This window comes from Salmo trutta, chromosome 17, assembly GCF_901001165.1.
Source record: "Salmo trutta chromosome 17, fSalTru1.1, whole genome shotgun sequence".
Taxonomy (NCBI): Eukaryota; Metazoa; Chordata; class Actinopteri; order Salmoniformes; family Salmonidae; genus Salmo; species Salmo trutta.
The window spans coordinates 22,126,674-22,153,714 of record NC_042973.1 but is presented as its reverse complement, the minus strand read 5'-3'; the positions used below and the strand labels follow the sequence as shown (position 1 = coordinate 22,153,714).

General features: G+C 41.7%; 2 protein-coding genes across 4 annotated transcripts; both read left to right on the top strand.

The window, feature by feature from the left end:
- The first annotated feature begins 1,670 nt into the window (after positions 1-1,670).
- Positions 1,671-3,208, top strand: LOC115151848 (SUMO-activating enzyme subunit 2-like). The gene is made up of 3 exons (XM_029696141.1): positions 1,671-1,986; positions 2,093-2,232; positions 2,449-3,208. The coding sequence occupies exons 1-3, from the start codon at positions 1,859-1,861 to the stop codon at positions 2,652-2,654; spliced, it is 474 nt and encodes a 157-aa protein (XP_029552001.1). The 5' UTR covers positions 1,671-1,858; the 3' UTR covers positions 2,655-3,208.
- Positions 3,209-4,097: 889 nt separating this feature from the next.
- Positions 4,098-18,172, top strand: LOC115151847 (carbonic anhydrase 5B, mitochondrial). Of its 3 annotated transcripts, none has more exons than XM_029696138.1 (7): positions 4,101-4,640; positions 6,840-7,037; positions 7,495-7,613; positions 8,577-8,672; positions 12,152-12,214; positions 14,516-14,674; positions 14,818-18,172. In XM_029696138.1, the coding sequence occupies exons 1-7, from the start codon at positions 4,499-4,501 to the stop codon at positions 14,986-14,988; spliced, it is 948 nt and encodes a 315-aa protein (XP_029551998.1). In that variant the 5' UTR covers positions 4,101-4,498; the 3' UTR covers positions 14,989-18,172. The 3 variants fall into 3 exon arrangements, with proteins under 3 accessions (XP_029552000.1, XP_029551998.1, XP_029551999.1); XM_029696139.1 differs by lacking the exon at positions 4,101-4,640 and adding an exon at positions 6,399-6,714; XM_029696140.1 differs by lacking the exon at positions 6,840-7,037 and having other exon boundaries at positions 4,098-4,640.
- Positions 18,173-27,041: the final 8,869 nt, after the last annotated feature.

The window sequence follows — 27,041 nt, the reverse complement described above, 5'->3', positions numbered from 1 at the left end:
GGCTTTATTACAGATAGAAATACTCCTCAGTTTCATTAGCTGTCCGGGTGGCTGGTCTCAGACGATCCCGCAGGTGAAGAAGCCGGATGTGGAGGTCCTGGGCTGGGGTTGTTACGTGGTCTGCAGTTGGATGTTATGCCAAATTCTCTAGAACGATGGAGGCGGCTTATGGTGGAGAAATGAACATTCACTTATCTGGCAACAGCTCTGGTGGACATTCCTGCAGTCAGCATGCCTATTGCACGCTCGCTCAATTTGAGACATCTGTGTCATTGTGTTGTGACAAAACTGTACATTTTAGAGTTGCCTTTTATTGTCCCCAGCACAAGATGCATCTGTGTAATGATCATGCTGTTTAATCGACATATTGATATGTCAGGTGGATGGATTGTCTTGGCAAAGGAGAAATGCTCACTAACAGGGATGTAAACAAATTTATGCACAACATTTTAGAGAAATAAGCTTTTTGTGAGCATGGAACATTTCTGGGATCTTTTTTTTTTTTTAGCTCATGAAAGATGGGACCAACACTTACATGTTGCATTTCATATTTTTGTTCAATATATTTGGCCTGAATGCAAAGCGCTGTCTGGGAGAACTAGGCACAGCTCATCACCCGTCGAACATAACCTCTACCGTGAAGCATGGTGGTTGCAGCATCATGCTATGGGGATGCTTTTCAGCGGTAGGAACTGTGAGACTGGTAAGGATAGAAGGAACATGAATGGAGCCAAATACAGTCAAATCCCAGATGAGAACCTGCTTCAGAGTGCAAAGGACTTTCGGTTGGGGCGAATGAGCCCAAGCATACAGCCAAAGCAACGCTGGAATGGCTTCAGAACAAGAATGTGAAAGACCTTGAGTGGTCCAGCCAAAACCCAGACTTGAATCCCATTGAAGGTATGTGGAAAGACTTGAAGAATGCTGTTCCCTGGAAGAATGGGAGAAAATCCCCAAATTCAGATGTGCAAAGCTGATACAGGCATACCCAAGACGACTCAAAGCTGTAATCACCGACAAAGGTGCTTCTACAAAATATAGACTCGGGTGTGACTACTTATGTAATAGAGATATTTAATCTTCAATAAATTTGTTAACATTTCTAAAAACATGTTTTCACCTTGTCAGTATGGGTTATTATGTATAGATGGGCGAGAGGGAAAAAATCTATTTCATCAATTTTGAATTCGGGCTGTAACACAACAAAATGTGGAGTAAGTCAAGCGGTATGAATGCTTTCTGAAGGCACTGTATATATAAAAATTTGGTTTAGGCCATAAGGCCCAAGCATCCGACAGAGAGGGGGGAGAGAGAGACAATATTTTCTGAATGGCCAATTTGCCCTGCTTTGGTGTACTACTCTGCTCTGTCTAGCCTACATTCCTCTTGCGTTCTGTATAACATATTTATTGAAATAGGCCAGCCTTCATTAATATGAAGCCTTTCATAAAACAAGATTATAGCAAATAGGAATAGACAAATTACTCAATGTTACTGAGCTGCCCTGCCCGACTCCGTTATTTATTGCGCGGCGCTAGTCAAGCTCAAATAGGCTAAACCAGGGGTCTCCAACCTTGTTCCTGGAGAGCTACTGTCCTTTTCGCTCCAACCCCAGTTGTAACTAACCTGGTTCAGGTTATCAACCAAGTATTAGGGTTGGCGTAAAAACCTACAGGACGGTAACTCTCCAGAAACAGGGTTGGAGACCCCTGGGCAAAACCGTTGTCTGTCACATCACAATGTTGTCACCATTGGCAATGGCCGTCGATCATCGTCGATAGGCGGTGCTATCATAATATCGCTAAACCCTATATTGTACTCAACGGTATACTCTTATCAGGTGTACATATTTATTATCATGCACCATTCTCTTCTTATAGCAAACAACAGCAAGTTTCTGTCTGACTTTGGGATACGACATGGTAGCCGTCTGCAAGTGGATGACTTTCTGCAGGATTACACACTCCTGGTTAACGTGATTCACTGGTAAGAGAGGATGTATATCTGTGTGCTGTATAGGCCTTTGCATTTGCATGACTAATGCAAATTTGTTTCCCTAATGTAAATGTATTTCTGCGCTTGTCTGGAAAAGTGAGGACTTGGAAAAGGATGTGGAGTTTGAGGTGGTGGGTGACGCCCCTGACAAAGCTCCAACCCCACCCAGCGCACAAGAGGACAAGAATGTTGCCAACGGCAACAAAGACTCTGCAGAACCATCCACCTCTTCCAAAGGTGAGCAAAACTGACATTGACAACAGAGATGGACTGTTTTAGACTGTCTAGTCATCAAAATCCTGGTCATAAGTCACCTGTCCTTTAAACCATTTTGTTTACAGTACTGAGCATCATGTACAGCTATGTTTATTTTGTAGCTGAACGTAAACTCTAAAAAGGTACATGTCAATCGTTTCTCATCTGACTTTCTCTTGATTTCCTTTCTCCTCTTAGCCCCTGCTGAGCAGGATGATGTTCTGATAGTTGATTCGGACGAGGAGGAGCCGTCCTCCAGCACTATGGATGTCCGCATGGACTCAGGAGGCCACAAGAGGAAGCTCCATGATGCTGAGACAGGCGAGGCTTCAGCCAAGCGCCAACGCCTGGATCAGCCTTCGGCTGCCGATGAGGACGATGATGACATCATTGCACTAGACTAGTATGTCTCTCCTGGCCCCTCCCCTCTTCAGAAGGATGAAACTCTGTGTTTGTGTTTTCATACGCTGTTCCTTTTACCAAACATGTGTAAATATAAATGTACAAAAACTGTTAAGTGTGCCAGTTTTTTTATTTTGGTCCATCACAGATGGATAAAATACTTTTAGCTTTTTGTATTTTTTTATAATGTATTTGTCATGTCACAAGTCAGGGTGTGGTTTGTAGGGAGACTGAAAGAAACATTTAATAAATAAAAAAATTCAGCGTATTTCATCCAGTAAACTTACACCATTGAAGGAATGTAAAAAATGTTAACAAACCCAATCATTTCTTTGAGTCAAGCATTGACTGAATTTTCTTTGTAATTGTTAACCACTGACCACTTGCAGGACGAGTTGCTTTGTCACAGCTGGTTAAAAAAGAAATTGTACTGGAGTTTGTTACTTTATTTATAAATCTTTCATGTGGTTTATAGTTGGAGCCATCATATCCAGGCCTCAACCTCCCTTTGGACCAAATAGATAACGACACAATAAACACTTACAGATCTAACGACCCCAAAATTGTTTTCTTAAGCTTTAGCATACACAGTATTACTGGTATACAGTATTTGTTTGGAACATCAGTACTTTGGCTTGTTTTTACTGGACACACCACCAAATTTCAATTTGCTAACTTATTTGCGGTGCTTTTTGGGGGGACTATGAAGCCCTTTCATTGCTTGGTTTTGGTTAGACAATAAATGATCTGTTTTTGCCACAGTTGTGTTCTGAAGTGTTCAGGCTGAGAAAAGGCCTCATTATAGCAATTACAAGTTTGCCGAAAGAGCGAATGAGTTTCATAACATCCTTTTAACGTTTGTCTTCCAAGGAAAAACATTTTTCAGAGCAAATATTTTGTAACTGGAGGTGTGTGTAGGTCCAAAAGAGTCATCTCAGCCCTGTCAGTAAATGGAGTACACAAGAAAAGCCATAACATAAGCATGTTTACAATAAACATGACATTCCTAAGGAGCTTTAGCTGAACATATTCTCAGTCCCATACTAGTACAATGTTTGCACAACATTTGCAAGACTTTCATGTTAATCAAAATAACCTCATCCAATAATTGACATTAAATCAGAATATAACACTTGGGCTGTTGGTAAAGACGCACGTGTGTTCATCCACAATTGGAAACGACACAGTCAATGAGTGAGTTTTTTTTTTATATAGAGAAAGCACTGCACATTTGACCGTGTATTGTATTGGAGATCACGAGGCTCCGATTAATTGTGCTGTTATGACATATGACAAGAACCACACAGACATTTCAACAAAACTAAGCAAAAAGTACACCAAAGATCTATGTCAAGGGTCTAGATCTCGCGCATGTTGTTTGAAACGCCTCTCAGAGGATAAAGCCGATTGGTCGAAAGCCTTCCACGAGCCCCACTCAGCGATCTCTTCCTTTTGGAACCACATTATTGATTCGGCGCGTGCGATAGCAGTAGGTAGCCAACATAAATCGCCGCGGTGTTCAAGTTAGCACGCATCAACAGGTCAAGTGAAAACGTTTGGAATTTACGTGAATGTTTCAATCTTGTGAAAGCTTGTCTATTTTCCAGACCAATCAAGCTATAGCGTGGAGAGCCAGCCGGCAGCCATCCGAAACTGTCACAGTGTGGAAGAGGGGGCATAACGCAACTCCTGTTGTTGTTTCTGATTGAAAACATATGAAACCGAACGACTCGGGAGACGGGAGCAGTTTTAATTTATTTGACGTTTTGCTTTACCTGAAAAGATAACACAACAGCTCATTTTGACTCTCGCAAACTTCGAGTAGCCTATTCGTAGAACCGTGGTCATGGTGGCTCTCTCATCGATCGTAAACCCACTTGCCCGGCATCTGCAAAGACATATCATCAAGCAAACTAAAGGTCAACGGTTGATACCTGTGAGAAGATGCAACCTCACTGCATGTTCAAGCAAATATGTGCTTTCAGCCTGTAAGTGTCTAAACTTTAAAAGTACGGTAGCTTTCATCATATTACAGTTGAATTATGATTAGTTGCAGTTGAATTCGCTAGCTGTTTGCTCTTCATTTCATAAGACTGGAACAGTGCCATTAATGGTCAGTCCAGCTGGCAGCTGAGATTACACAATAAATAAGACTGTTTCAATCGCTCAAGCAGCAGTAACGCGAATGGCTACGTTGTAAAGTTTTAATCGACATCCATAATGTCTACATTACTAAAGGGTTAATTAATGGCGTTGTTTTCATCGCAACCGGTGCACAAAGAATACATGGAAACCAAGGACTGGATTTCTGCATGAGTGAATTGGCGTCACATTTTCAGGGGGAATTACTTAATTCTGAGCTTCTGGCCGGGTACTGGTTTTGATTGTAACTATGGTGTGTACATACACATGTCAATTTGATCGTAACTGTGATCACAATTTATGTTTTTATCTTTTGTATTTTATTTTTTAACTTGGCCTATTTTACACTGCATGTTTGGTTTATGGTCTGTCCTTACTCATGACATTCATAAGGCCTGACTTTGCTCTCCAGAACCCAAGGCATTATGCATTATTCCAAGGGTTCTCAGATATAAGCATCGCATACCGGTGGGAATATGTGAACTAAAATCCCAGCGCTCTGTTTTAATATTTAGAACCGTCAATCATTGCTTGCAATAGGGTTTTCGAAACGTATGGCATTTCTTTAATACTGTATAAGCGAGAAATAATATGTATATATATTTCACTTAATGTAGCAGATTTGCACAGATCCATATGGCTGTGTGTCTGTCCAGCCGACGAACTACACTTCCGCTACACCTTCTCCCCAGTTACGCTTAGCACAGGTGGTCGCCTCTGTCTTCCGTAAACAAGCATTAACAAAGGTGTTCGCTGGGATTCTTCCACACCGATCTCGACAAACCATTTCTGTATGGACCTCGCTTTGTGCAGTGGGGCATTGTCATGCTGAAACAGGAAAAGGCCTTCCCCAAACTATTGCCAACAAGTTGGAAGCACAGAATCGTCTAGAATGTCATTGTATACTGTAGCATTAAGATTTCACTTAACTGGAATGAAGGGGCCTAGCCCGAACCATGAAAAACAGCACCAGACTATGATTCCTCCTCCACCAAACTTTACAGTTGGCACTATGCATTGGAGCAGGTAGTGTTCTCTTGGCATTCACCAAACCAAGATTCGTCTGTCAGACTGCCAGATGGTGACGCGTGATTCATTACTCCAGAGAAAGTGTTTCCACTGCTCCAGAATCCAATGGCGGCAAGTTTTACACAATGTTTTGTGAAATAGCCACACCCGTCCACATACTTCATGAATATCTAGTAGATTGTTACGAGCTGTGATCTATTAGTCATTGCAGGATAGCTACTGTTTGGCGTAGCACAGAGAATTTTTGATCAACCTTAACTTGGCGACACTATCTTCGTCCTCGATTCGGTCAAACATATCTTCTAATAGGTCTGTGTTCAGTTGCAGGTGGTTCATTCGAATTTAGAAAATGCTAGTAAGGATAGGCCTTTTTTTTCAGGTACAGTAGCAAAATGGATAATTGGAAATACATTTTTCCATGAAATACCTTTTCCAAACGACCTTTGTACATATATAAGTTAAGCATTGGCAGAGCGGTCAGTGACTGATGTAAATTGCATCATAGGCAGTTATTGTTTCGCAGCCCAATGGCAAAACCAGGAAGTTGTAGTAGATGCATATCTAAGAAACGTTCCATTCAGAGCTGAACTAGTGTCTCCCTTTCCTGCTGCGGAGTAGACCTGGTGGGCTGCCAATACATTCCGCGAGTCTGTTTCTGTAGCCTACCCACATTTTACTTATTCTGTCATTTCCTTTCAATGGGAGTTAGTGAAGAAATTCTCTTTTTCCTCCTCCTGCTTTTCTAATTTCTTAAACGGAATCAACGGAGGAGGTTTAGACTACTGGTCTCACTGCTTGACGACTTTGAGACATTTGATCTTATGTTATTTGGGAATTTGACTATTATAGCCAATTTAAGAATGCAGGAAGCTGGAGAGTACACTATGAAAAGTAAGTGTCAGCATTTGTTATAGTAGGCTAAGCAATAGGACCTAATGTGATTTACTGAAGACAAGCTGTTTTACATTTTACTATCAGACTAGATTTAAATCCCATTTCCTATGCTTTGACTCCAGTGCATCCAATGTGGCAGGGACCACTTGTTGCTCCTGGGGGCAACAGACAATCTCCTATCGATATTCGGGTGCGCAAGAGTGTCTTTGATCCGCATCTCAAGCCACTGACCCCGGATTACGACCCCAGGACATGTTCACAGATATGGAACAACGGGTACTCATTCCTGGTTGAGTATGATGACACCACCGACAAATCCAGTAAGCAGTTTCTGTTCTGCCGCGTGACCTCCTAATTTAAAACCGCAATGCCTGCCACGTGGAACGTGGCTTTGATTTACATTTAAGTATCCCTGCCCTAGGCTTATTTCTCAACATCATGGTCTTATTGTTTAGACAGTCTAATTACTCTAATTTCCAATCCAATATTATTTCAGAAATGTATATTTTGTTAACCGCTAGACTTTACATAAATATTTTCATGCCAAGAATACAGTAGGCTAATTGATCTGTAATTTAATTCTTAGTTCTGCTTTTAATGTGTGTTTGTGTGAGAAGAGGATACTTCTGTTTTAACAAGTATGTTTATATAATCATGTTTATCACTCGCCACAGCTGTTGTGTGTATTAGTTACGCTTTCTTCTCATTATTGTATGTGTCTCTAACACAACATTGATGAGTGGTCGATTTCTTCTCGTCGATCTCTCACACACTCAGCACTTAAAGGGGGTCCTCTGGAGGATAACTTCCGGCTGTGTCAGTTCCACTTCCATTGGGGGGAGAGCAATGCATGGGGCTCTGAGCACACAGTGGACCGCCGCCTCTTCCCTGCTGAGGTAGCTACTGCACGTCCTCTCACTTAACATTTAAATACAGACAGTATCTGTTAACTTTGTTGAATGACTCTAGCTATGCTATAGTAAGAACCTCCTAACATGTCAAGTCTAATAGAGCCATAGTCTTCAGGAGACTGTGTCATGGAATGGTAGATAGTAGGGACTGCTTAGTCATCAAGTCAATGCTGATGCCCTAGCCAATCCATGATGACATTGGTATGCAATTTCTGTGACAGGGGGATTGTGGCTGTTGGAAACCTCTACATATAGAAGCAGAATGCATTCTGTCCTATCCTTAAGGCCCACCTTTTAATGTGTGATCTATTTTCATATTGTTCCACTCACCTAAAGCATACAATAGAGGGAGTACTACTGCCATGCCCTGCTGGCGTTAGTGACTGTGAGAATCTGACCATGTCAGGGTTCTCAACACTCCCCAGGTGCAGTGTGTGTACAGAGGCTCAAGTTACGATTACAGCACACAACTCACTCTGTGCCTAATAGGAGCACACCACAGTGTGTAACAGAGGTAATGGATCCTTCTCACTTTACTTATTGGGTTGTACCGTTCTTTATAGAAATGTCCCCAGGTCCCAGGGTGAAGAGGGTTCTGTGGTATGGGTAGGGTTGGGTTGGACACTCAGATGGAGTAAAACAAAGAGCAGCTGCATGTGACCTCAGGGTCAGACAATGCTCCGTTTGGTTTAAAAGCTACTGAAACCCATCTGTTCAGGTTGGAGGATTTTGAGGTGGATTTTCACATTCAGAATCAGATTTATTTTTGTTAGTTTTGATAAACGATCACCTTTGTGGTAGAACAATCAATTATCTTGAGAACGATATTAAAGATGATTCATAATTATCCAGCAGTAAATATAATCTGTGACACATTGCATTTGAATTCTCTGGGTGTGTGGATAAATAGGTTCTAATTAATGTATGCGTTGCCTCCTCTGTTGATAGCTCCACATGGTCCACTGGAACTCTGATAAGTACAGCCGGTTTGAGGAGGCGGTAATGGAGGAGAATGGACTGGCTGTTATCGGGGTTTTCCTCAAGGTAACTTATTGCTTGTTAACATAGCAATGCATCCCTACCACATGCAACCCACCACCACCGTCATATATACTTGACCATATACAGTTGAAGTCGGAAGTTTACATACACTTAGGTTGGAGTCATTAAAACTAGTTTTTCAACCACTCCACAAATTTCTTGTTAACAAACTATAGTTTTGGCAAGTCGGTTAGGACATCTACTTTGTGCATGACACAAGTCAATTTTCCAACAATTGTTTACAGACAGATTATTTCACTTATAATTCACTGTATCACAATTCCAGTGGGTTAGACATTTACATACACTAAGTTGACTGTGCCTTTAAACAGCTTGGAAAATTCCCATTAGAAGCTTCTGATAGGCTAATTAACATCATTTGAGTCAATTGGAGGTGTACCTGTGGATGTATTTCAAGGCCTACCTTCAAACTCAGTGCCTCTTTGCTTGACATCATGGGGAAAATCAAAAGAAATCAGCCAAGACTTCAGAAAAAGAATTGTAGACCTCCACAAGTCTGGTTCATCCTTGGGAGCAATTTCCAAACGCCTGAAGGTACCACGTTCATCTGTACAAACAATAGTACGCAAGTATAAACACCATGGGACCACGCAGCCGTTATAGCGCTCAGGAAGGAGACGCGTTCTGTCTCCTAGAGACGAACGTACTTTGGTGCGAAAAGTGCTAATCAATCCCAGAACAACAGCAAAGGACCCTGTGAAGATGCTGGAGGAAACGAGTACAAAAGTATCTATATCCACAGTAAAATGAGTCCTATATCGACATAACCTGAAAGGCCGCTCAGCAAGGAAGAAGCCACTGCTCCAAAACCGCCATTAAAAAAAAGCCAGACTACGGTGTGTGAGCTGCTCTGACAGCTGGTGCTTAAAGCTAGTGAGGGAGGTAAGTCTCCAGCTTCAGAGATTTTTGTAGTAAGTTAGTCATTGGCAGCAGAGAACTGGAAGGAGAGGCAGCCAAAGGAAAAATTGGCTTTGAGGGTGACCAGTGAGATATACCTGCTGGAGCTCGTGCTGCGGGTGGGTGCTGCTATGGTGACCAGTGAGCTGAGATAAGGTGGGGCTTTACCTAGCAAAGACTTGTAGATCACCTGGAGCCAGTGGGTTTGGCGAGGGCCAGCCAACAAGAGCATACAGGTCGCAGTGGTGGGTAGTATATGGGGCTTTGGTGACAAAACGGATGGCACTGTGATAGACTGCATCCAATTTGCTGAGGAGTGTTGGAGGCTCTTTTGTAAATTACATCGCCGAAGTCGAGGATCGGTAGGATGGTCAGTTTTACGAGGGTATGTTTGGCAGAATGAGTGAAGGATGCTTTGTTGCGAAATAGGAAGCCAATTCTAGATTTAATTTTGGATTGGACATGTTTAATGTGAGTCTGGAAGGAGAGTTTACAGTCTAACCAGACACCTAGGTAGCAATCGGTTGTATTTAGTTTTATTTGCATTTAAGAGCAGTTGGAGGCCACGGAAGGAGTGTTGTATGGCATGAAGCTTGTTTGGTGATTTGTTAACACGGTGTCCAAAGAAGGGCCAGAGGTATACAGAATGGTGTCGTCTGCGTAGATGTGGATCAGAGACTCACCAGCAGCGAGAGCGGCATCATTGATGTATACAGAGAAGAGAGTCGGCCCGAGAATTGAACCCTGTGGCACCCCCATAGAAACTGCCAGAGGTCCGGACAACAGGCCCTCCGATTTGACATACTGAACTCTCAGAGAAGTAGTTGGTCAATCATTTGAGAAACCAAGGCTGTTGAGTATGCCAATAAGAATGTTGTGATTGACAGTCGAAAGCCTTAGCCAGGTCGATGAATACGGCTGCACAGTAATGTGTCTCTTATCGATGGCGGTTATGATATCATTTAGGACCTTGAGCGTGGCTGAGGTGCACCCATGACCGGCTCTGAAACCAGATTGCATAGCGGAGAAGGTGCGGTGAGATTCGAAATGGTTAGTCATCTGTTTGTTAACTTGGCTTTCAAAGACCTTAAAGGCAGGCTCGAATAGATATAGGTCTGTAGCAGTTTGAGGTCTAGAGTGTCTTCCCCCTTTGAAGAGGGGGACGACCCCGGCAGCTTTTCAATCTATGGGAATCTCAGACGATACGAAAGAGGTTGAACAGGCTAGTAATAGGGGTTGCAACAATTTCGGCAGATAATTTTAGAAAGAGAGGGTCCAGATTGTCTAGCCCGGCTGATTTGTAGGGGTCCAGATTTTGCAGCTCTTTCACAACATCAGCTATCTGGATTTGGGTGAAGGAGAAGTAGGGGAGGTTTGGGCGAGTTGCTGTGGGGAGCGCAGGGCTGTTGACCGGGGTAGCCAGGTGGAAAGCATGGCCAGCCGGAGAAAAATGCTTATTGAAATTCTCAATTATAGTGGATTTATTGGTGGTGACAGAGTTTCCTATCCTCAGTGCAGTGGGCAGCTGGGAGGAGGTGCTCTTATTCTCCATGGACTTTACAGTGTCCCAGAACTTTTTGGAGTTTGTGCTACAGGATGCAACTTTCTGCTTGAAAATGCTAGCCTTAGCTTTCCTAACTGCCTATGTATATTTGTTCCTAACTTCCCTGAAAAGTTGCATATCACGGGGGCTGTTTAATGCTAATGCAGAATGCCACAGGATGTTTTTGTGCTGGTCAAGGTCAGTCAGGTCTTGAGAGAATCAAGGACTATATCTATTCCTGGTTCTACATTTTTTGAATGGGGCATGCTTATTTAAGATGGTGAGGAAGGGACTTTTAAAGAATAACCAGGCATCCTCTACTGACGGAATGAGGTCAATATCCTTCCAAGATACCCGGGCCAGGTCGATTAGAAAGGCCTGCTCGTTGAAGTGTTTTAGGGCGCGTTTGACAGTGATGAGGGGTGGTCGTTTGACCGCAGACCCATTACGGATGCAGGCAATGAGGCAGTGATCGCTGAGATCTTGGTTTAAAACAGCAGAGGTGTATTTGGAGGGCAAGTTGGTTAGGATGATATCTATGAGGGTGCGGATTTGGGGTTGTACCTGGTGGGTTCACCCAACTTATTGTGGGAAGCTTGTGGAAGGCTACCCAAAACATTTGCCCCAAGTTAAACAATTTAAAGGCAATGCTACCAAATACTAATTGAGTGTATGTAAACTTCTGACCCACTGGGAATGTGATGAAAGAAATAAAATATGAAATCATTCTCTCTACTATTATTCTGACATTTCACATTCTTAAAATAAAGTGGTGATCCTAACTGACCTAAAACAGGGAATTTTTACTAGGATTAAATGTCAGGAATTGTGAGAAACTGAGTTTAAATGTATTTGGCTAAGGTGTATTTAAACTTCCGACTTCAACTGTACACGTCATATACACACCATTTCAATATTTACTGACATTGAAATGTAAACACCCCATGCAGTGAATGTAAACTCACAGCACATGCCTGACAGAAGGACTCAGTGCTCAGACACAGATTATTTTCCTCCTCAGATAGGGAAGAGACACGAGGGACTGCAGAAACTAGTAGATGTCCTACCTGCTGTCAGACACAAGGTGAGTTCAATGATTGACCACTTAAACCATGCAGGTGATTTTGTTAACAAGGTTTCAGAGAGAATGTTTCAAGCAGGTGTTTTGTCGCTGAGTTTCTGAGAAGGCCGCCCAAAGCTTAAGAACATAAGTAGTCAGTTCTGTACGACTCAGGTTGGTATTCTAGACAAGCCTCTCTCCGGTGGCACACACATGACATTTGTATGGCTATTGGAGTGTGAATTACACCATGCTATTCGGGGGATTCTCTCTCAAATTTATCGGCCTAATAATAAAGATGTAATTTAAATTGTAAAAAATAAATGACCTTTTTATGTGGCATGAACACAACTAGTCATATTTCCATCTGATTGTCAAACAAATCTCTTTAAAAAGTAGGCATGTTGGTCCACTCCAAAATAATTCCAGCATCCAAACTGCATGTATACTTGCGCTGTTTGACTGTTACTAGATTTGTTACAAAGCACCAAAATTGTGCCTAATGTCATTCAGCGATTGCCATTGATTATTCTTACTTTAATTGATGCGTCTTGCTGACAAATTGATATTTTTTGTAGCCTGAAAAGTTGGGACACTTGAAATGGGGCTGAAACTGTCCCGGGAAAAACGGGATGGTCACCCTAACACACGGTCAACCTACTAGACTAGCCTACAATGTGTATTAGCATGAATTTCAAATGGGCCTACCGGTAGTCAGGGATGTAGTGTTTAAAATGAATGCATTTAAAAAAATGTAAAACATGTTTTAAGGTGGGTTAACAACATTTACTTGCGTTTATCCTTCACTAGGGCTACACCATTGCCGGTAGCCTACCCCCTCAGCCAAGGCAATCTCAAACACATGAACACACGCAGTATAGGTGGCTTACATTCAATATAATACATTTGAATCAAAACATGTTTTAATTGTCCATAAGTCAGGAGTTAATGTTTGGAATCTTCACAGATAAGGGGACATAAAACAGTACCTTTCTTTCCTTATGTTAATGACATTTATGACAGTGTTATGTCATTAAGTATTTAACAATTGAATTAGAATATTGAACTTAAACCCTATACAAATAATGGATATTGGAGATCTGGGAAAGTCCACTAAGTGTAACTATGTCTGTAACATTTCATTATGTGATGTTTCGCAGTGAAAACAGTTCTCATGGGCACACAAATCCAAAGTAATGTAGGCCTATTCCATTGCCAAACCGAATGCTTCTAACCAAAAGAGTCAACTACTGTCATTAAGGTAAACTTGTTGGATGAATTGGATGCGCATTGGTGTCTAGCTGTAGGCTAGTTGTCTTGTGATATTGTCGACCATCAGGTGATCCAGTAAAGAAAACCAATATAGATGGTCTGGTACTTCTGGGCACGGTTGGCAGGGAGAACACCAGTACCTGCGCACACCTAAAAAAACAGCAATGAGTGCTTTAAACAGCTGACTGACAAAAGCAAACAATGATAAATCAATGGATAAATCTAATGCATTGGAATAAAGACAGGCTATTTTTATCAAGGCTGCATGGCAAACAAATGGCGAAAATGACAAAGTATCTATGCTGAAAGGAGCTCGACTGAAGCTGAAATTCAGCACTAGCCTACTGGATGGACAGCACTGCCACAGAAATAAATGGTTAAAACCATGACAGAGAGTTGGGGGTGTAGTTTCATATTTACCACTGCATTTTAAACAAATAGGAGAATGGTCAAATTAGCATTATTTAAAGACGCCCCCCCACACACACACCCTTTGTTACCTTCCACAGAAGTATTACTGCAAAGGAACATACTGTATGATCCGAGATGGGGAGACTGTCAACTTTAACTGCCGTCTAGTGGCCATGAGTCAAATTACATGCCACTACAATGAAATATATATTTTAACCTTATTTAACTAGGCAAATCAGTTAAGAACAAATTCTTAATTACAATGACGGCCTACCAAAAGGCCTCCTGCAGGGACGGGGGCCTGGGATTAAAATAAATAAATACAATATAAATATAGGACAAAACACATCACAAGAGACACTACAAAAAGAGAGACCTAAGATGACAACATAGCAAGGCAGCAACTCATGACACCACAGTATGGTAGCAACACAGTATGGCAGCAACACAACATGGTAGCAGCTCAAAACATGGTACAAACATTGGGCACAGTCAACAGCACAAAGGTCAAGAAGGTAGAGACAACAATACATCACACATTAAGGTTGTGGTTGGGAAATGGCAATAATAATAATTATTATAACTTATGACACGGTTGGCAGCACCATGTAACCCATACCTCTTCCCCTTTTTGCTCCTTAGGACAGTGTTGTTGAGTTCACTAGGTTCGACCCAGCCTGCCTACTGCCCACTAACATTGATGATTACTGGACGTATGCAGGGTCACTGACCACGCCTCCTCTGACCGAAGCTGTGACCTGGATTATCATGAAGCAGCACATAGAAGTCAGCCATGAGCAGGTTAGTGTGTGAGTGAGAGCGTGTGCATGTGTGTGGTGAAAAGGGAAGGAATGTTAGAACTACTCGTGGACTACACTTTAGTGACTTCTCTCGGCAGTTCCATGTCTGCATAACATTCTCTCCCTGTCCTGTCTCTTCCTCAGCTGGCTGTGTTTCGGAGCCTTCTCTTCACCTCAGCAGAGGAGGAGGTACAGAAGAGCATGGTCAACAACTTCCGTGTGCAGCAGTCGCTGCAGGGACGCACTGTGCGTTCCTCGTTTACGCCCTTCCTGAAGGAGGAGCAACCTGCAAAGGGTCCACACACAGGCCACTGACCTTTACACAGAGACTCACTCGGACCCTTCAAACCAAAATAATGCAATACCCTGGGAAGCACATTTTTGGGCTAACAAAGTCTTACGTTTGACTCTACAGAAGGCATACTGATGGCATCTTTCCAAACGCTTATGCATTCAGAAAGCACTCTGATTTCACTTAAGTCCCAGGGATTTTCTAATTCCAATTTCACCATCTAAAAGCTGTTTTGTTGACCATCCTTGGCACTAGACAGCTATCTCACTGCCTGCTGTCCTGTCAATAAGTGAAAGGCATCATCAACACATGGCAGGTGTATTGCTATAGTCTATGCTAACTGATTTTTTTAAACCCCTGTCTCTTAGGTGAATCAGTATTTTTTTTTTTTATATATATAGATTTTTTTATTCAGTCCTTAACAGTCCCACTTGAAATGCTTCCAGAAACCAATGAGGGATTCTGCTGAAATACAGGTAACTGTCAAAATAATTACATTGTTTTTATGCTCAAAACATTCAGTGACCACTCGTGCCCTGTGGTTGGGGGCATTGTCATCCTATGGGGGCGTATCCAAAATAATGATCTGCCCAGCATTTTAATACATCACCCTAAGTAAGCATGATGGGCTGTTACCTGCTTAATTAACTCAGCAAGTGCACCTGTGGAAGCATCTGCTATCAATATACTTTGTTTCCCTCATTTACTCAAGTGTTTCCATTATTTTGGCAGTTACCTGCACTTTTATACTATCACCGATTTAATAATCTAAAGCATAAGAATATCACACTCGTGTATGAGCAGTACTCTTGCAGTAATTGTTCTCCTTCCTTGACAAAGTATTTGAGGTGAAGGGGCTCCATATATGGATGTGGGATTTAGTTTGAAGGTTTAAGCTCTGAACTTGTTTACGGCACACAGCCGAAGAGATTTGGTTCATTGTATTTGGGCCTAGCTAAGGCTCCAAACTGCACAAATGAGTGTTGCTCATTGCTTTGAAAGATGTTTTAGATTGATTTTATTACATAGTCTATTGAGTGGACTAGAATGTACATCTCACTATCTGTAAGTTAGAGGTAAAAATCATATGTGTAGGATGGACACCTTTTTATAAGGCCTTATAAGCACAGGGACACAGGCATTTGTTACAACTAATATGCAGAACTATTTTGTTGAATTCAATAGCAAACATCTGTATTTTAGCATGGGTGTCTAAGCATATATTCCTCTTGTAATCAAATTGTTCTGTTCTACTAAACAGGAATCTACCATAGTACCTTCTATTTTATGCATCATACTGACACATGGCGGTCACCTCTGTTCTCATAGATCAATAGCTCATGGCAGTGTGTCTATTCTGTTGGGGCCTGCTGGTCTAACGCATATCGATAATATTCTGCCCCTACCAAGCTTAAGTCAGTCAATTTGTATGTTTTCCAGTTTCTGGTTTAGGCGCTGGGAGAGTTAAGAGGGTATCACATCATACATCATTAACCTGTTATCTTGTTGGTTCTGTATTTATTTATTGGTGAAGGTCGGTAGGTTTTTACTTGCCTTTTTAGAAGCACTAGCAGCACACCGACAGAAATCATTCTCCTGATATTTGTATGTCATTTCTTGAGACTTAAGCTTTTTCTGTACTTATATAATTGAGATTTTAAAGTTCCCAGCAGAACTGGACAGGGATTTCAGTGGAACCAACTACATGCATCAACTTTAAAACATAACTACACTTAATGTTATGCTTTAATAGCGTTCCAAAAGGTTAACTGTAATATAAGCACTGCTATTCCCCATGTTGACACAAAACCATGATACGTGATATAGCAATTGTAATACCTTGCTGCCTGTTTTCCATTAGCCTACTTATCGTTGCAGTTTTCTGGGTGTGCCTTCCAGTGCTTCACTGTTTTCATCAAAGAAAGGGAGTGATTGGATAAAGAGGGGGGGTCTTATGTTTGCAGTTTTCAGAGAAAGTGAAGTAGGTGCTAAAGGGATTGATTGGTTTGTTCTATAAACGGAATGAAAAGGGAGAGCAGACATTGACGCAACATTGGTATTGTTTGTTCTATAAAGCATTACGTGAGTGAATGGTTGTCTTTGTGATCATTCAATAACAATGTTCCTGTATAAACTGTCCCTTGTGGGGCCTCTCCCTTGAAAGAGCCACCTGGCCCTCTCCCCACTAGGTCAATTGCAGAGAAGTAGCTTGACACTAACCTGTTTTGAAAACTGTAAAGCACTGTCCTAACACTGAGGAACCGTAAGACTCTTGCCCTCTATACCCAACTGACACTTGCTTGTTTCACTGCGTTCCCTATGAAATTAAAGGTGGCATTTTGTTACACTAGAGTTTAGGGGAACAATGTTGGGGTACAGGGAGGATTTGAACACAGTTATGAATGGTTACACATTTCATATGGGCATTTTTATGGGTGCTGATAGGTTTGATGGTAGTATAGAGATTTTATTTTCTGTTGTACAGGGCCTATTTTCAACTTCCATTTGTCTTGGTCTGTTTTAATTATGTTCTGCCTTTTTTTAATATTTGAAATGATACTCTCCAGTTGGAGGTTTCCATTCATTTAACTGTATTTTTAGTTTTCAAATGATAAACGGACACAAATGTTGTACTATAATGACTATGTACTTTAAAAATGGATCATTAGTCTTGGTTAATATGTCCTCTGGTGAACTGCTGTATTTTAATGTGTCTGCCATCAATGCCCGTTTTAAACGTGTAAAAGTTTAGTATGCACAATGATCTCGATCGATATACAATGTGTACAAAACATTAACACCTTCCTAATATTGCTGGCCGATGTTGACGACAATGCTTCCCACAGTTGTGTCAAGTTGGCTGGATGTCCTTTGGGTAGTGGGCTATTCTTGATACAAGGGGAAACTGTGAAAAACCCAGCAGCGTTGCAGTTCTTGATGCAAACCGGTGCGCCTGGCACCGATACTTTAATCTTTCATCTTGCCCATTCACCCTCTGGCACACACACACAATCCATGTCTCAAGGCTTAAAAATATTTTTTTTACCTGTCTCCTGCCCTTCATCTACACTGATTTGAAGTGGATTTGTCAAGTGACTTCAATAAGGGATCCTATCATTCACCTGGTCAGTCTGTCATGGAAAGAGCATGTGTTCTTAATGTTTTGTATACTCAGTGTACATGTTTTACATAAATATGACTTGCAGTACTTCCCCTTTGTTTGCTACTTAGCAGGTGTTTTCCTGAGGCTAGAGGAGTGTTCTGTGTGTTGTACTGTAGTACATGTTGTATTTGTTTGATCGTCGGCGGCCAAATTCCTGCCCCATGGGCCTTGAGGAGCTGTGGTTCAAGGGATAAATTGGGGCCCCTCTTCCAACAGGCCTGTTATTGCACCAGGTGCCGGATTGGCCCAGTCCAGCTGTGCAACCAGGAAGTGGTGCTACTATCATGTCCCACAGGCCTAAAACGCCACAGGGATGGACCTTACATCCACTGCTGACAGAAAATGTTTATATATAAGATTTTAAAGCCTATATTAAAGATTAATATAATAAAGAAATGCCTATTTTATTTTGATGTGCAGGTGGTATTAAAAAAAATATGGAATGGGGTGCTCATCTGGGCCAAGTCATGTAGTTAAAGTAAGGGTGATTGCATCTCCCATATAATAACACAAGTATTTTATGGGACATGCCATCATCTTTTACTTTTTTGGACTTTGCCATTGATTTTGTGAGCCCATGTGGTTGTTATAGGATGGTCATATTGGGGTGTGTTGAATGTGTCTCTTATGATATCCTCAATAGGGTGGGAAAAGGAGGGAGGGTACAATAGTCAATATTGTGGAAAGATGGTTTGCCTGTGGAACAAGGTACTTGTTGTCTTTAGTTGTTACTCAGCATTGGGCTTGTCATGCTATGAGTCATGCGGGGCAGTAGTAGGCACTGAAGTAGCAGAATATACTGAAGTTACAGGGCTTGTACCTATGAAGCACTTCCATACAATTTTTCAATACACCAAACACTTTGAATTACATGAAGGTTCCTCTTCACTGTTATGCACGTATGTAATGTTTCGTTGCAATTTCAAGCCAGAACTCCCTACACATGAACTAAGATGAGGGTCTGCAACAGAAACAATGTCACAGAGCTCTGGGTTCTTAAAGGTTTGTCCACAATAATTGTGCTGCACTCCATTGTTCCCTATCAGAGAAGAGCCTAGGCCCAGACATTCAATAAGGACCTGGACCAGGGCTGATAACGCCACAGAAGGGCTAGACGGCACCTTTGAAGACAACAGAGAATGGGGTGTGGGTGTTTATAAATGTTAGGAAACCTGGTTTGAGTTTTGTCTCAACTTGATTCAAACAGACCCCTATTCGTGTTTATTATGGTTCGCCACGGGGGATATAAAAGTGGGATGAGATATCTCCCAAAAGGCTGCATGGTTTCCCATTATTGTATGGGAGAGTTTGAGAAGCTGCTCTTTGAACTGTGTAAAAACAAATGGCGAAGTTAAATGAACAGGCGATCAGAGTGAATATTTTTGTGACTACATGGCTATCATTCAGAGTATGGGAATAAGTGTCATGTCCGTCTGGTCCTCATGCTTGAGCTGACCTCTTTCCACTGACCTTAAGTTACAAGATGAATGGCAGTTAGAAGATGAAAGAAAATGTCTAATTAAAGAATTTCTTCTTCTCTTGGTTTTGTTATTTGTTTTAAGAGGATATTTTTAGAACAAAAGATGAGCAACCAATCTCCCAAAGCCCACATACTAGGACTGTAAACAGGAACTTGCAGCTTCAGGACATTCTCAGAACTCCCATCCAGCTGCTCTTTCTCCCCCCCAACTCAAAAGTTTGTTTGGTTTATCAGATATTTCAATCTGTTTCTCATAAATAGGGTTTGAGAACTAGAAGTCCTCTCTGATGTGAATGGAAGACCCCAGCTTCACCTGAAATTGGCTCCTTGAAACATAAAAGGAGGATAGTCCAGGCTCTTTGGTTATGAGAATGGTTGGCAGTAGATTGGGCACTCCTTATGCCAGTATGCTTTGTTCACAGGATCTTCAGATGTTGTTTTGAACTGAAGAAAATAACCTGTGTTCATTGTTTTGTCAATCAGAAAATGCAATGTCATAAATGTCTTTATTGATCTCAGTCCAAAACACATCACACAGAGACCATGGGAATGGGGACTTCTGTTCTCTTGATTTTTCTACTGACTTACTGAATTTTTAAAGATGCAGTGAATGTTAGACTACTTCTGAGTAAGTTTCTCACCTCAGACAATGTGAGCCTACATCACAGAGCTTGTATAACATTAATTTTGTTGTGTTACTGTATTTACTTATTCTCATTGTTTTAAGGATTGCTGTTCATGGGACTCCTTATCCTAATAGCAACACTATGTACAAACATATGTTCCATGCAATCTCAGCAACAGCCTCAGATCCTCCCTGCGCCCCTGCTGGCAGGCCCTCTGTGGGCTCCATTCAGAGGATGGTTGATTGTTTTTGCTTCCTTATGTTGACCAGCCCTGTATTAGAGGTCAGTCCCACCCTTAGATCACCTGCCGGGAGAGAAAGCAGAACCTCCACATCTGGAGGCAGCAGTACCTTCATCACTCTGCCAGTGATGATCATCACTTCACCTTGCCATGATGCACACAAACTGCCCAACCACCATCGTGCTTAGTCCTCTGATACCTGGGTTAACGAATGATGAGTCCCACAAACCAGTGATTCGGTTGAGTATATCAGTAGGTATTAAAACGTCTGGACATCATGAGAGGGAAGAGGACAAAAAGAGAACTGGGAAATAAATGAGGGGAAATAAGTCTTCCCATGTGCGTTAACATTTGTGTTCTTGTGACTGACTAAACTAAAAGAAGGGTGTGGAATGTCATATTGTGCAATATGAGATCGTAGCAGTGGAAGCTCCTCAGAGGAGGATGAGAAGGACCATCCTCAGTAAATTTCATAAAAAGTGAAACATTTAAAAAGTTATCCTTTTTAGATAAAACTATACTAAATATATTCACGTCACCAATAATTGCTGTAATCTGTTGAAAAACGTTTCTTAAAACAGAAATAAACTAAAAAAATATAAACATATCTGAGTTTGCCCAATAGAAACTCGTTTCCAACTGATGGGCTAATGATTACACCCTAGATCAGCTAGATGCAGGCAAAAGTGTGTAAGGCGGTATTGAATGTGTCAATTTCTCTCAAACTGTGCACATACTTTGTAAACTTTCATTCATGGGCAGGTTGTAGCAACTGCATGATGGGTATAGGGAAAATGTGAGAATCATGCAGTAGCCTAAACTTATCGATGTTATATTGAGCTGAGTGAATGGAATATGAATGACAGTCATCCAATATGCTGTAATTGAAATAAAAAATTTATCGTCCTCCATCTTAAACGGCACCGACCGCCTCTGAATCGTAGGGCCGGATTCTAAATAAATTATCAGGAGTTACACAAGTAGAGGGCATAGTCAGACACCAAGGTACACTACATGACCAAAAGTATGTGGACACCTGCTCGTCAAACATCTCATTCCAAAATCATGGGCATCAATATAGAGTTGGTCCCCCCTTTGCTACGGTAACAGCCTCCACTCTTCTGGGAAGGCTTTCCACTGGATGTTTTAGCATTCCTGCTGGGACTTGCTTCCATTCAGCCACAAGACCATTAGTGAGGTCGGGCACTGATGTTGGGCGATTAGGCCTGGCTCGGAGTCGGTGTTCCAATTCATCCGAAAGGTGTTCGATGGGGTTGAGGTTGGGGCTCTGTGCAGGCCAGTCAAGTTCTTCCACACCAATCTCAACAAACCATTTCTGTATGGACCTCGCTTGTGTACAGGGGCATTGTCATGCTGAAACAGGAAAGGGCTTTCCCTTTTTGTCTAGAATGTCATTGCAGGCTGTAGCGTTAAAATTGCCTTCACTGGAACTAAGGGGCCTAGCCCGAACCATGAAAACCAGCCACAGACCATTATTCCTCCTCCACCAAACTTTACAGTTGGCACTAAGCATTCGGGCAGGTAGAATGTTTCTGGCATCCGCCAAACCCAGATTTGTCCGTCGGACTGCCAGATGGTGAAGCGTGATTCATCACTCCAGAGAACGTGTTTCCACTGCTCCAGAGTCCAATGGCGGCGAGCTTCACACCACTCCAGCCAACGCTTGGCATTGACCATAGTGATCTTAGGCTTGTGTGCGGCTGCTCGGCCATGGAATGCCATTTCATGAAGCTCCCGACGAACAGTCCTGATGCTGACGTTGCTTCCAGAGAGCAGTTTAGAACTTGGTAGTGAGTGAGCTTGTGCGGCCTACCACTGAGACTGAGACGTTGTTGCTCCTAGACGTTTCCACTTCACAATAACAGCACCTACAGTTGACTGGGGCAGCTCTAGCAGGGCAGAATTTTGACAAACTGACTTGTTGGAAAGGTGACATCGTATGACGGTGTCACGTTGAATGTCACTGAGCTCTTCAGTAAGGCCATTCTACTGCCAATGTTTATCTGTGGAGATTGCATGGCGGTGTGCTCAATTTTATACACCTGTCAGCAACGGGTGTGGCTGAAATAGCCGAATCCACTAATTTAAAAGGGTGTCCACATACTTTTGTATATCTAATTTATTTCTTCACAATGCTCTCTGCAGTTACCTGGGTTTGGTATTTAGGAAAAAAACAACTATTCAGATTATAGATGAAAAACTAAGCCTGTGTATGTCTGAAATAACTTTTTTTGCTGTGTTGAATGAGGAGCCAAAAACTTGAAGACCTTAGGAGGTAAATCCACTATTCTTTTCCCATGTCCTCCTCTTCGGAGGAAAACGGCAGGAATTGTGTGAGTGGGGCAATATTTGTCCCTCTGAGCTCCAGACAAAATGACATTCCTTGCAGGGCACATCCCTGTAAAGCCCTCAAGGTGGGGCTTGTTTCATCTTATTTTCTTAACCCTTCTGTGAATTAACCCTATGGGGTAGTGTGGTGAGGGACAGAGAGATAGGGACCAGAAGCCAGCCATTGCTTCAGGAAAGCCCTCGACCTTACTGTACAAACATTATGTGGGTATTATGAATTGCACTAATAACTGTTATTGTGTTCAAGTCTGTCTGTCTATTTTGCTATTGCACATTGAATAGTGCAAGATGAGAACAAAACCTACCTGTAAAATAGGGTTCTTTGTAGCAGTCGTAAGGGCCAGGATTTGGGGGAGGCAGCCAGGTAGAAATGCAAGTAGGTCTACTGTATGTGAACGTGTTGATTTTATTTACACAGCGCTGGTGAGTTTCCAAGAATGTGGATATATTTTCATTGACATACAAACTTCCGTTCAATATTTCAGTCTTCAAAAGAAAAAGCCTATAACAGGCAAAACCTGTTCTTAACCATACAATACACAGGTGGGGTGTAGCAGGGTCAAATGCACCCTCCCTTTACTAAAACAGAACTGATGAGAACATCCCCAAATGGGCATTTAGGCAGCACATGTGGTGCGCAGACCAGAGGGGTATACTGCAAAGCAAGATAGATCTACTCAGGGTTTTCTAAAGCTAGAGAACATCAGTTAGCTTCACATTCCAGCTCAGGCTTCATCCGTTTTACAACAGTGGATATTGGTCATCCGCCTGCAGGCTTAACTACATGTGCCTGTCACACCAGTGGCGGTTCTAGACCATTTCAACTGGGGGGGCCAAGCTGGGGCCAGTTGTACTGTTAGAGGGGCCAGTTACATTAGAAGTTATTGTTGTCATATCGTTTTCTTCACTGCATTGCAGTCATTAGCAGGCAAAAGACCATGTTCATAATCATCATCATTGCCACTGTCTAATACCGGATGTAAAAAAAGAACGATAGCAAAAATTAGTTATGTAAAAATTATTTCATACTCCACATTTAGGGGGGCCACAAGGGGGTCCAAAATTGTTGTCACAGGAGCACTGCCCCCCCCCCCCCGCCCCAGAACCGCTAGTGTGCCCCACATGGCAAGTCTAACACCAAACTCTTCATTGAGACAATGCTGAAACATCAACCCATGGGCAAGTCAGTGCCACATTTTCATTTGTGCCAAAAATGAAAGAAAAGTTATCTTGCAAATAGAGGTTGACCGATTAATCAGAATGGCCAATTAATTAGGGTCGATTTCAAGTTTTTGGACACCGATCATGGCCGATTACATTGCACTCCACGAGGAGACTGCGTGGCAGGCTGACTACCTGTTATGTGAGTGCAGCAAGGAGCCAAGGTAAGGTGCTAGCTAGCATTAAACTTATCTTATAAAAACAATGAATCTTAACATAATCACAAGTTAACTACACATGGTTGATGATTTTACTAGTTTATCTAGCTTGTCCTGCGTTGCATATAATCGATGCGGTGCCTGTTAATTTATCATTGAATCATAGCCTACTTCGCCAAACAGGTGATTTAACAAGCGCATTCGCGAAAAAAAACACCTTTTTTAAAATCAATAAACAAGTATATATTTTTAAACCGGCATATTTAGTTAATATTGCCTGCTAACATGAATTTATTTGAACTAGGGAAATTGTGTCACTTCTCTTGCGTTCTGTGCAACAGAGTCAGGGTATATACAGCAGTTTGGGCCGCCTGGCTCGTTGCGAACTGTGAAGACTATTTCTTCCTAACAAAGACAGCCTACTTCGCCAAACGGGGGATGATTTAACAAAAGCGCATTTACGAAAAAAGCACAATCGTTGCAGGAATGTACCTAACCATAAACATCAATGCCTTTCTTAAAATCAATACACAGAAGTATATTTTTTAAATCTGCATATTTAGTTAAAAGAAATTCATGTTACCAGGCAATATTAAACTAGGGAAATTGTGTCACTTCTCTTGCATTCATTGTACGCAGAGTCAGGGTATATGCAACAGTTTGGGCCGCCTGGCTCGTTGCGAACTAATTTGCCAGAATTTTACGTAATTATGACATAACATTGAAGGTTGTGCAATGTAACAGGAATATTTAGACTTATGGATGCCACCCATTAGATAAAATACGGAACGGTTCCATACTTCACTGAAAGAATAAACGTTTTATTTTCGAAATTATAGTTTCCGGATTTGACCATATTAATGACCTAAGGCTCGTATTTCTGTGTGTTATTATGTTATAATTAAGTCTATGATTGATATTTGATAGAGCAGTCTGACTGAGCGGTGGTAGGCAGCAGCAGGCTCGTAAGCATTCATTCAAACAGCACTTTCGTGCGTTTGCCAGCAGCTCTTCGCAATGCTTCAAGCATTGCGCTGTTTATGACTTCAAGCCTATCAACTCCCGAAATTAGGCTGGTGTAACCAATGTGAAATGGCTAGCTAGTTAGCGGGGTGCGTGCTAATAGCATTTCAAACGTCACTCGCTCTGAGACTTGGAGTAGTTGTTCCCCTTGCTCTGCAAGGAGTGATGGGTCTTTTGTGGAGCGATGGGTAACAATGCTTCGAGGGTGGCTGTTTCGAAGTGTTCCTGGTTCAAGCCCAGGTAGGGGCAAGGAGAGGGACGGAAGCTATACTGTTACACTGGCAATACTATAGTGCCTATAAGAGCATCCAATAGTCAAAGGTAGATGAAATACAAATGGTATAGAGAGAAATAGTCCTATAATAACCTCAACCTAAAACTTCTTACCTGGGAATATTGAAGATTCATGTTAAAAGGAACCACCAGCTTTCATATGTTCTGAGCAAGGAACTTAAACGTTAGCTTTTTTACATGGCACATATTGCACTTTTACATTCTTCTCCAACACTTTTTTTTTGCATTATTTAAACCAAATTGAACATGTTTCATTATTTATTTGAGGCTAAATTGATTTGATTGATGTATTTTATTAAGTTAAAATAAAAGTGTTCATTTAGTATTGTTGTAATTGTCATTATTACAAATAAATAAATAAATATTAATATTTTTTAATCGGCCGATTAATCGGTAGCGCCTTTTTTTGGGGGGGGGGGGTCCTCCAATAATCGGTATCGGCATTGAAAAATCATAATCGGTCGACCTCTACTTGCAAATTAAACCTGGCTATCGTGTGAAATAGACTTTTACAGTAGCCGACTTCCACTCAAGGCCACAGACAGAGAGTAGCCTAGTCACTTCTCCACTCCCTCTCATTCCATGGCAGTGATTTCAGCAGGTAGGGTTCTATTCTCTTGCCCTCATAGTGCTGCGACTGCCCTGAAACATTATGGCAACATGCCAGAGTAGTCAATACCTTTCCACTCCCTCTCAAGGCCACAGACAGACCATTACTTTATTACTTTGGCATGGTTGACAATGCAATCATCACAAAAGTTTTACTGTGTGGGAACTTTCAAATTCATCCTGCCATTACTAAATGTGGAATGTGAGTTAGCCTGCCCTGGAGCAGGTTAGTTCAGAAGGATTTGATGCCATAGAAACTTGTATGACCAGTTACCCCGAGTTGGCCTCAGTTAACCAAAGTTACCTCACTGCAATAGTGTGCTTAGTAATAGGCTATATGCCAGCGGTTCCCAAAATAGGGGAATCGTGGCCCCATGTGGGGTCGCCTGATATGAAAATGGGGTGGAGGGAGATTTTCCAAAATCCTTAATATATATACACACACACAAAAAGGGTCATAATATCATATTTGTATCTCAAAATCGTTGTAATGTGGTTAACCTTAAATCTAAATTACAATTATTAAAATCTAAAAGATAAAATTCAACCAGAGATCTTAGATCATGGGAAAAGGCCGAACTTGACCATTACACTTGATTCATTCGCACGGTGAATGACTAGGTCCGCTACGCTATGAAACCACACACTATTGCAGACAAAATGTGTGGGGAGGCATAGGCACAGAAACTCACATCAATACCTTTGTCAGATAACACTGTTAAAAAAAATAATTAATGCTATTGCTAGCAATCATGAGGAAAATGACTGAATGACTCAAATATTATCCATGCTCTCCAAATGGATGTTAGCTGTACCCCTATGCATTGGCTGTTGTTTGCTGTACATGACGGGGGTGCTATTCACGAGGACATATTGTTCCGTCTCATTATT